Source organism: Citrus clementina, unplaced genomic scaffold (genome assembly GCF_000493195.1).
Source record: "Citrus clementina cultivar Clemenules unplaced genomic scaffold, Citrus_clementina_v1.0 scaffold_3, whole genome shotgun sequence".
Taxonomy (NCBI): domain Eukaryota; kingdom Viridiplantae; phylum Streptophyta; class Magnoliopsida; order Sapindales; family Rutaceae; genus Citrus; species Citrus x clementina.
Window position 1 is genome coordinate 38969322 of NW_006262339.1, and position 9971 is coordinate 38979292.

At 29.9% G+C, this 9971-nt stretch overlaps 1 protein-coding gene across 1 annotated transcript; it reads right to left on the reverse strand.

Annotated features, from left to right (window-relative positions):
- Positions 1–1347: 1347 nt before the first annotated feature.
- LOC112099970 (NAC domain-containing protein 72-like) lies at positions 1348–5803 on the reverse strand. The gene is made up of 3 exons (XM_024187509.1): positions 5659–5803; positions 3341–3618; positions 1348–1734 (listed from the first exon to the last, which is right to left on the reverse strand). The coding sequence occupies exons 1-3, from the start codon at positions 5801–5803 to the stop codon at positions 1348–1350; spliced, it is 810 nt and encodes a 269-aa protein (XP_024043277.1).
- Positions 5804–9971: the final 4168 nt, after the last annotated feature.

Here is a 9971-nt window from a genome sequence, read left to right on the forward strand (position 1 = left end):
ATTCACTATAAATCTATGGTTAAAATTTTGAATCTTGAAACTTTATCCGTATATTTATGGTGGCAGGGTGCTCTATTTTCAGTGGTGTATGCACCATTGTGTAGTTGCAATGATGAGGATTCAAATGGTACCAAAATTAACATCATCCGATATTGAAATGTGAATGCCAGTGGTTGTTCTTGATGGCCAACGATAGCCATAGGTGAGTAGATTTATTTTTATTTATAATTTTACTTACAAATTTTACAAAATAAAATTATTAAACTCTTAAGATATGAATAATCATAATTTTGTTTTAATATAAACACTAAATTAAAAATAATATTGAATAAAATGTAAATAGACATTTATAAACATATATATATATAATATTTTTTATTATACACACACACAATATATCATTTATTAAATAAAATAATACCTTTTAATATAATATAATGTGTCAAACGTATCCTGAGTGCATAACTCTTGAGGCTATGAATTAGAAAACAAATTGATGTGATGCATTTCTCAATGATTTAGACAATTCCAAAAATGATAATGAAATTTCTTGTGTTGAAAATAAAAGGATTGAGATTTAAATTTCTCCTAAATGAGGAGGAAGAAGACTGGCGGAATTACCCTTAGGGTAATATTTTTTTTTTAAATGATACACTTGTGAAGCATTAAGTTAAAGTCGAACATAGCTAAATAATTGACCAGTGCTTTAGGTAAGTTTGTATGAGGTTGTATATATGTTATGTACGTTCTAATATTTAATAGATGAAAGAGAGTTCAAAGAGAGGAAAAAGTTATTTCGAGCGAAACACCCTTCACATCAAGACTGCTCAATTTAGAAAATACTTATTCTATATCTAGACTTATTCTATATCTAGAATATGTTAATCACAATATACATATATATACACAAATAAATTACTACTTTTAACTCCCAAATAATCCCATCTAAACTAACTATAACACAATAACGATTTGATAACGTGACTGAAACTGTCTACACTAAGTAAACGTGATTTGATCATCAAAGCAACTAAATTAAAGGTGGACGTACGAGGGCTACTCTACAAGGCAACAAAAGATGTACATAAAATTCGAGGAAACAATAATGGGAATTTTATTTATTGAAATAAAACAAAAAGTACACTTGATGAGGAAACAATCTTTTTTGCCTCAAAATATAGAATAAGTCTAGAAAACAGCATGCAGGAGATGAAATCAACAACAAAGATATACTGCAAGTGATGAAATCATATATTTGGCCTGATGAAACTGCAGCTGATTAGTAGCTAGCTACAGCTGATAATGATGATCTAATAATTATAAGGATTAAATGAAGCACTAATCGGATTAATTAAGCTCTCCATTCTCAACATTGATTGCTTCCATTTGCATGTTTTCTGCAACATTATTATTGTTAGATCCATAAACATTAATATTGATGTTGTCTAGTTGGAAATATTGTTGTTGCTGAACTTGTCCGCCAGAAAAATCAATGAAACCAGGGTAATTATAATAACTCGGTTCGTGATTATTATAATAATTATAATAACCAAAGAAACTGTCCTCAGGATAATTGCAATTATTGGATTCAAGATTTGGTAGCTGTATTGGTGAATCCTGCAGCTGCTGCTGCTGCTGCTGCTGTTGTTCTTCAGCAGCTGATCTAATAATATTCTCCAGCTCTTCTTGTACACTAGGTTTTCCCTTATATTTGATCTTACAAAGCCTCCAATCCTGCAATTTAAATATTAAATATATAAAACATTTTATATATCGAGCCATTACAAATTAATGGTATTAAAGTTGGACTTATATATCTTGCAGTACGAGATCAGACGGCACACAAAGCCCCCATCACCCTATCCCGTACGTTTCTAGCCCACATAAAGTTGTGTGTTATGTAAATGTCATAAAACATTACTATGTATATCACATATTGCTCCCATCACCCGATCCTATAGGTCCCTAGTCAACATAAAGTTCTAGGTCATGTAAAGTATCATAAAATCTTACCCTCATCGCCACATCCCCATTGGTCCCTTGCCCACATAAAGTTGCGTCATATAATACAAATTATATAAAGTGTGTAATAAAATCCTACTACGTATATATAAACATATTCAAACTAAATGACGTAGGATTTCTAGAAGCTTATTCAACTTTAAAGGGGATTGATTTACTAATTGATTTGGGCCTGACTCCCTTAAATATAGAACTTGAATCAATAAATGCTGGGTTTGTTTCTGAAAGACTCAAAAGTGAATTTAAAAAGTTAGAAACAAATTTTGGAGTTTGAAAAATCTTTTTAGAAATCACTAATGGCAAAATTATTTCATTCTACAGTAGATTTTATAAAGTAAAAAAAAAAATTCAAAATCTAATTTTAAGAATTAGTTTTATACTTAATATAGTTTTATATATATATCCTTATGTATATTACAAGAATTTAAAATTATCCTTATTAGTTAGAAAATAAAATCATCAACTTTAAAGAAATTATTATTATTACCAATTATATTGAGATAACAAAATAAAAATTAAAACTGATAATATAAAATGATTATCCTAGTTATCAATAATTATATATATATATATATATATATATATGTGTGTGTGTGTGTGTGTGTGTGTGTGTGTGTGTGTGTGTGTGTGTATAATAAAAAATATTATATATATATATGTTTATAAATGTCTATTTACATTTTATTCAATATTATTTTTAATTTAGTAATTTATATTTTTACAGCAATTTAATAATAAGATTTACTAAATACATAGACTGCTTTTAAAAGTCACAACAATTTAAAAATAAATTATATTAAATTTTTAATTGATTCTCTTTACATTTAATTATTTTCACAAACAACTAGCTATTATTATTTTAAAAACAATACTGGATCTTATTCTAATTGAGAAAAACTTTTTGACTGGAAAGAGATTAGTTGGCTATAGCTAATATTAGGGATCAAGGGTCTGATTGATAACAGTGCTTTCTTTCTTATTAAATACACAACTGTAATGTTGTGGCTCATCTTTTAGTCAAGCTGGCTTTTTTCGTTTCTCGAGGACCAAGGGGTTTATTTGAATTAAAGATTATCCCATATAAATTGTTAGTCTCTTGTAACTTTTTGTTCTGTTAATTACATAAAATCGATCAGTTATCTTTTTTTTTTCAAAAAAAAAAACCTAAATGATGATCGCGTTAGTTGCATGTTACTACTACCATATTCTCGACTAACTAATTTATTTTGTAACATTAGTTATTGATATTTGGTATTACTCTAATGAAAAAAGTTAAACTAGACTAAAAAAAAAAGTGCAAAGAAATGATGGTTCAAACCGTTGTGTAGGATTCAAGGCTGTATTCATGCATAATCCAATTAGTCTTGATGGCTTTGTTACGTTTTGTCCTAGGATCATGAGGTTCATCTCTGCTGAATCTGTGAAATGTAAGAGGTCTCTTGAAACCAACTAAAGTTTGATTATTGTAATTAGCATAAACTTTCTTAACACGGCCTGTGGCTCTCCACCATCCTCGACCTGAAACTTCTCTCGAATCGTTCTCCCTCAAACAGAAGTAAAATCTTTCGTTGGTGGATAGTGCAACATTGTAATCCCCTGCATGTACAATATCAACTCATAGTTAAAGAAAGACTAGTAAAGTAATCTTTGTGTTGATTCACAATCAATCATTTTATTTGATAAAGACAGAGAGAATTAGCGTTTGTAATTTGTTTTCATTGTTTTCATCTTTACTTCGATTCTTTTCATATCTTGGTCCTATCTGCAACTATATGCAATTCTTTTAGTAATCAATTATCTTATTTCAACGTGTCTCTCTTATTTAAGTGATTTTTATTTTTATAATAGTACTCTATAATTAATATCTTAAAGTAACAAACAAGAAATTAATTAATAACAAAATAAAGCTCCTTTATTATTTTGTTTTAATAAATTACTAAAAAGGAAATATAAGAATAAGATGTTTTTAGAGATCAGTCCAGACAGGTCCAAGACAAAAATCTTACAATTATAAACTCTTAATGTGTCGTGCAAAAGAATTTAACTTAGTCTTGGAAGAGGTGAATTCAAACTTAATTAGGACAGAAGCTTTTTTCCATTCTCCACCATATTTACTATTTTAACCCTTACTTCCTACTCCATTTCTCAATAAATTCAATTGAGGATGGAGAATATATCCCTATACAAGAAACAATTTTCTTATCCTCTACATTAACTATTTATTTATTTTCTTTTCTAGTAGTTACTAATACTACATAAGTTTAGTTGTATAAAAGTAAAATCAATTCCAACAAACCCTTCATTAGTATATTGCAATAGTATTCAAAATTTAAATAAAAATTTGAAAAAACCATCTGCAACATATATCGGAACAATATCAAAAGAAAAAGGCCAATAATAAATAAATTAAAAATATGAATTGGGATAGGGTGGGAAGTAAAAACCAAGTCCTATCACTTCAAAAATTTGAAAATTATACGCCCCCATTCCCCAAAAACTCATCATAATTTCACCCCATTTGGAGCATATCCCTGAGGAGCCCCAAGCTCTTAAAGAATTTTGCTATCTCTACTAAAAATTGCGCTGTTAATTAATTAACTCCTGTGTTTCAAAACTTATGCAAAACATCTCTGTTTTATATATATATAGTCCATTAATATTCTATTAAAATCTATTTAATTAATTATTATTTACGTCATTCAATGATTTAATATTTAATTTGAATTTGAAGTTATATGAGGGAAAAATATAATTTTACTCCTTAAAAATTAGATCCAATAATTATTAAAGTAACGGCAAAACTAACTCGGTAACTAACCTAAACCTTAGTGACTAAAGGGAAATTAATTTACCCAAGTTCTACATGTGCAGAGAGGGTTTCGATAACTCTGGAAGATATACGATGATTAAAATTGAAGATGCTGTACAAGTTATCCATTTTGCCAGCTTAGAGTTCCGTCGAGGGGAGCAAAAATGTGGACATGATTTGTAACAATTGAAAAAAAAAAAAAAGTGGCCGGTGGGCAAATTTCATAATTGAGGAAATTAAAATTTCTCGTGCAAATTGTAAGAGGAAATCAGTAAGTTTGGAGAAGAAACTAGGGAGCAGAAGCTATAAGCTAGAGAACGAAAGTGCAAAAAATGAACACAAATTCTATCATGCTATGCTACATGTGACATTTAATCAATGTCAAAAAAAAAAAAATGAAGGGAAGCATATGACAGAATGATCAAAAAAGGAAAACAAACGATGATCTGAGAAAAGGTGCAAGCTAAAGAACGCAAGTGCTTCCTTACCCTTAAAAAAAATGCAAAAAATTAAAACAAATTCTGTCATGCTATAATAATGCATGTAACATTTAATCAATTGGGAGGGGTAAAAAAAAAAAAGAAGAAGAAGTGAAGCACCTGCATCACAGAATGATCAAAAAAGGAAAACAAATGATGGTGTGAGTCTGTGAGAGAAGAAAAATGAAAGAACGAAGCTCAACACATGCATATTGAAGAAATGCAAAGCCCTAAAAAAATGAAGTGAATCTAAGCAGCGATAGAATCTCAAGGACCAAAAATAAATGAGACAAACCAAAACTTTGTAATATGGAGATGAGAGAGAAGAAAGAAGAGATCTTAACAGACATTGAAGATGCTGGGGATCAAGCTCATATACACCTCTTTCCACAATGAAATCGCCATAAAGCTGCATTTCCTGACCTGAAAGTTTCCTAAAAAGAAATTCAATAAGCTCCTCATCGGTGGGATTGAACCTGAATCCAGTCGGCATCATCATCATAATCAATGAATAATTTTTTTTTTCTTTTACTCCTCTCTGAATCTTGGAGAAATTCCTGCAAAGAGATACATGTCTTCTTTACCCTATATAAAGATACTAGGCCAGGAATTAGAAGCAATACTATTCATTTACAGCAGTCAATGGTTAACGTGTCGTTAACGTATCTGTAATGGGAGGGATCGAAGAAAATAAAGACATTATAATACTTCTACTGCATTCAACATTTCTACCTTAATCAATACACGTACGGCCGGCTGTAGTGTACTGAGGCCGTAGGTGAATTTTTTTTTTCTAATGAATTTCAAAAGACAAATTACATATGTCAATGGCACGGAGGTTTATAGCAATTCCCCATTAGATATGTGATGGTGTGAATATCTAGGAGAGCAGGTTGAATTTTCTTTCAAATATTTCTAAGAAACCAATTTTCAATAATGTACATTTTGATTTAAGAACAATTCGAGGATGCAAATATATAAAAGAGTATTTGTTAAAACCACAAGCTCTAGGTCTAAATTATTTTATACAAACTGATATGGTATAAAATATAAAAGTTAATAAAAAATTATATTAATCATATGGTGAAACAAGTGGTTTTATCCAATTCAATGTAGCTGTCAAATAGTTGAGTTGATAAAATCTCTTATGTTAAAAATAATAGATTTAGGGTTCAAACCTCGATTACATAGTGAGAAAGGGATTAAGTTAATTAAGTGGTGTCATCAGAGAAAAATTATTATGTCACATAAATCTGTATAAAATAGTTTGTATAAAGAGTGATTTGTGGTTTTATCATTGACGACAGTTGTTTATTTATTAAAAATATCTTCGATAGTTTCTTTTAATTATTATTTCATCTGAAAGAGGTTTTCAAAATCTAGTGGACTCTTAAAGTAAATTGTAGCCATGTATCATGCATGTTTAAAACAGTCACGAAACTAGAAACTTCTTTTAATATAGGCTAAACTAAAATAATATTTCAGTAAACATAAGTTATTGAGACTAATATGAAAAACAAAATTATATACCACGTATATGAATTTTGTTAGGGCTTGATATGAATATTATTGATTTTATTGAGATTATAAAAAATTGTGTTAATGCTCAATAGGAACATTACTTGTGATCTAATCCCTAACAGAAAAAATTATGGAACGGAAATTACTTTACATATCTAATCATCTTATAAAAATATATGTATATAAATCATGATCGAGCCCGATTGCGGTGTCAATTCAATGTACTCACTTTAGGGAGCGAACTAACGGCTCGTTTCTTTTATGCAGGATGTCTGACAAAAGTGGAAATGCTTGGCATTTAATTATCTAGATGGATAAGTTGAATCACCATCCTCTTAAATTTTATAACTACAAATTCACTTCAATTTACCAAATGAGATTTGATTTTAAAATAAAATTTGGCTAAAGTCAAATAATTTGATATATTCATTTTTTATGTCATTGATTTCAGTTTACTCAACAATAAATAGGTATAGTCGTATAAACTATCATTCCTATGTTAAATTTCAATTTTCTTGTTATAATAAATGTATGTATGTATATGTCTTTTCATGTGGTAGAATGATAATATTTTGACTGACATAAAAAATGAATCAAATTAATAACAGGATAAATATTTGTCAATAGTGTGTGGAAGTGAATTGAGCCGAGACAATTAATAACGAAAAATATGGTTGTATTTTACCTGGGATCACAATTAAATGGATCAAATAAGAGTTTTAATTGACTGATTGTATGGCTTACGTTTGTTGCTGTTGTGTCTTGTATGTGGTGAGAGACCCCCGCCTCCAAAGTAATAGTCCCAGAACCGACGTACAGGAACGGCTTGTTGATTCGCCTTATAATGATATTGAGGCTTGACTAATCAATAGAAAAGGTATACATGGTGCTATGGTTTTTCAACGAATAATGATGTTGATTAATACTAACGGCTTGTTGATTCAACTTTGGCACTACAGGAGGTAGCAATATGATAAAATAGAGTATAAAAATATAAGATTCTTCATATAATAGAGCTCTTAACGGGGATACGGATGTGAGAGAAATCATCCTAATATTTTATAAATAAATTGTAAATGATAAACGTGTAATTGGCTCTACGAAATTTTGAAAGTTAAATAGAACTTCAGCTCTCAAATCAAATCTAGCGTCTAGCTAGAGAGACAATTTAAGGGATTTAGTCTTTGGCAACCATAGTCATGGCCTTTGTTCGTTCCATAAAATCGTCTCATTTATTTAATTTTTTTCAACGAATTTAAAGCAGTAGTATTGTTGATATAAACAAATGCTTAGTTAATATCTTCTTAATTTTTGTAGTTAATATCTTCTTAATTTTTGTATTAACTTAAAAATTAGAGTATTAATATATACTTTTTTTTTTGTTTTGACAACGAGGTATCCTGGGGAGGGCCCCAACTGTGGGAGGTACCTTTAAGCTCGTACCACAACCCAGACTAGAAGTCTCTGCTCGAACCGAGAGGCACAGGTTCTCCCAACAAAGGCGACTTCCCTGCCACTCGAAGTAGGGAGCAAACCCAGTCAAACCACTTAAGGGGGACTCCATTGCCAGTGGAGCCAACACTTTGTTGGTAATATATACATTTTTTTTAATAGAGCGGGATCTTTTACACTTGATTGAGTAGAAAAAAAAAATAATAATAACGGGGAATCAAAGGTTTACTTAGCTAGCAACTAAGTCCAGCGGCATATTACTTGTCTCCCGATTTTGTAATTATTCTATTCTTCTAGATCTTATTGAGAAAAACGTGATACAATGTTTAATACTTTTTTAGTATTCTCTAAACATAATTACAACACTACAAGAAAAAGTACCTACGATGACAGGCAAAAATTGTCATAGTAGGGGGTGGATGACAGTTGTTCATACCGTCATTATAGCCAGCGTCAAGAATTGATGACAGAATAATACCAATCATAACCTATGATGAATATAGTCAGTCACACAACCATCATAACTTTAATTAGAGGGAAATATAATAATTTTGAATTTGGGTTGCCTTTTTTGAATTTCGCACGCTATTTTTTAAATTTTGGCAGGAAATGTTCAATTTGCAGTGAAAATGGAAATTATAATTAATTGATTTTTTTCAATTAATTGGAAATTTGAAATTATAATTAATAAAAATAACTATTTTGTTTGTACCATGAAATTATTATCATTTTAATAAAAATCCTACAATTGATTTAGAAATTAATATTTCATAATTTAGCTAATTAATTAGATTATTAAAATTAATTGCAATTAAAAATTCATTGACAAAGAAAACAAAATAAATAACATTGGCTAATTATTGATAATTGTGAACAAACATAATTTATCCAAATACAAGTGACAAGTCCAACATAAATAGAAGAGTATTGTAACAACATAAAAACAAATTCCTGCAACATGTACAAGACTAATGTACCATGATCGGTTCATTTCCAGCAACAAAAGGAAGCCAACAACATAGTCATTTAGAGCAACACAAAGAAAGCCAAGAACACAGTTCATTTCCAGCAACACAAGATGAAGCCAACAACACTGATCAGACTAAGAAAATCCATTCTAACAGTTTTGGTGAAGCATACAACAAATACCAATATAAGAAGAAGCTAAATGTGCAAAGTTGCCTCAATATTCAGGACCTGTTTTTGCATCAAATAAAAAAGGTAGCGAACTCCAGCAGTACCCGCCATCTTCATCAAATTCCAACATAGCAAGTGTAAGAAGCTAGGTAACTGCACAAGTAAAATATAACAAATTCAAAGTCCGTGACAACTCATATAGATTAGAATACTAAGCAATAGAATAATAGCTAGCAAAGTTTGTTTTCAATGAACAAAAGTTTGGTAAATTAATTTGTTTCATCAATGAACTCACTATAACAACATAATAGGTAAGGCTTACCTCACATAGTAGCAAGTAATTCAGAAACATGGTTTGCCCACTCAATACGAACTTCATCTAATTCATCATTAGAATATGTTGTCTTTCAATTGAATTGTAAAAAAGTATCTATGCACTATGTAAGTGAACTACAAAACCAGAACATTAGTTGCCCAAAGTTACCTACCTAAATCACAAGCTTTAACTTTGTAGCCTGTTAAAGCTTTCTGCCACCTTCTCAAGTATTAAC

Excerpts from the sequence above, each read along its gene's own strand:
- LOC112099970 (XM_024187509.1), bottom strand. The coding sequence starts at position 5,803 with ATGCCGACTGGATTCAGGTTCAATCCCACCGATGAGGAGCTTATTGAA. Across the intron at positions 3,619-5,658 it reads TGATCCCCAGCATCTTCAAT|GGGATTACAATGTTGCACTA; the intron begins GTCTGTTAAGAT and ends TTGTACATGCAG. Across the intron at positions 1,735-3,340 it reads GCCTTGAATCCTACACAACG|GATTGGAGGCTTTGTAAGAT; the intron begins GTTTGAACCATC and ends TTTAAATTGCAG.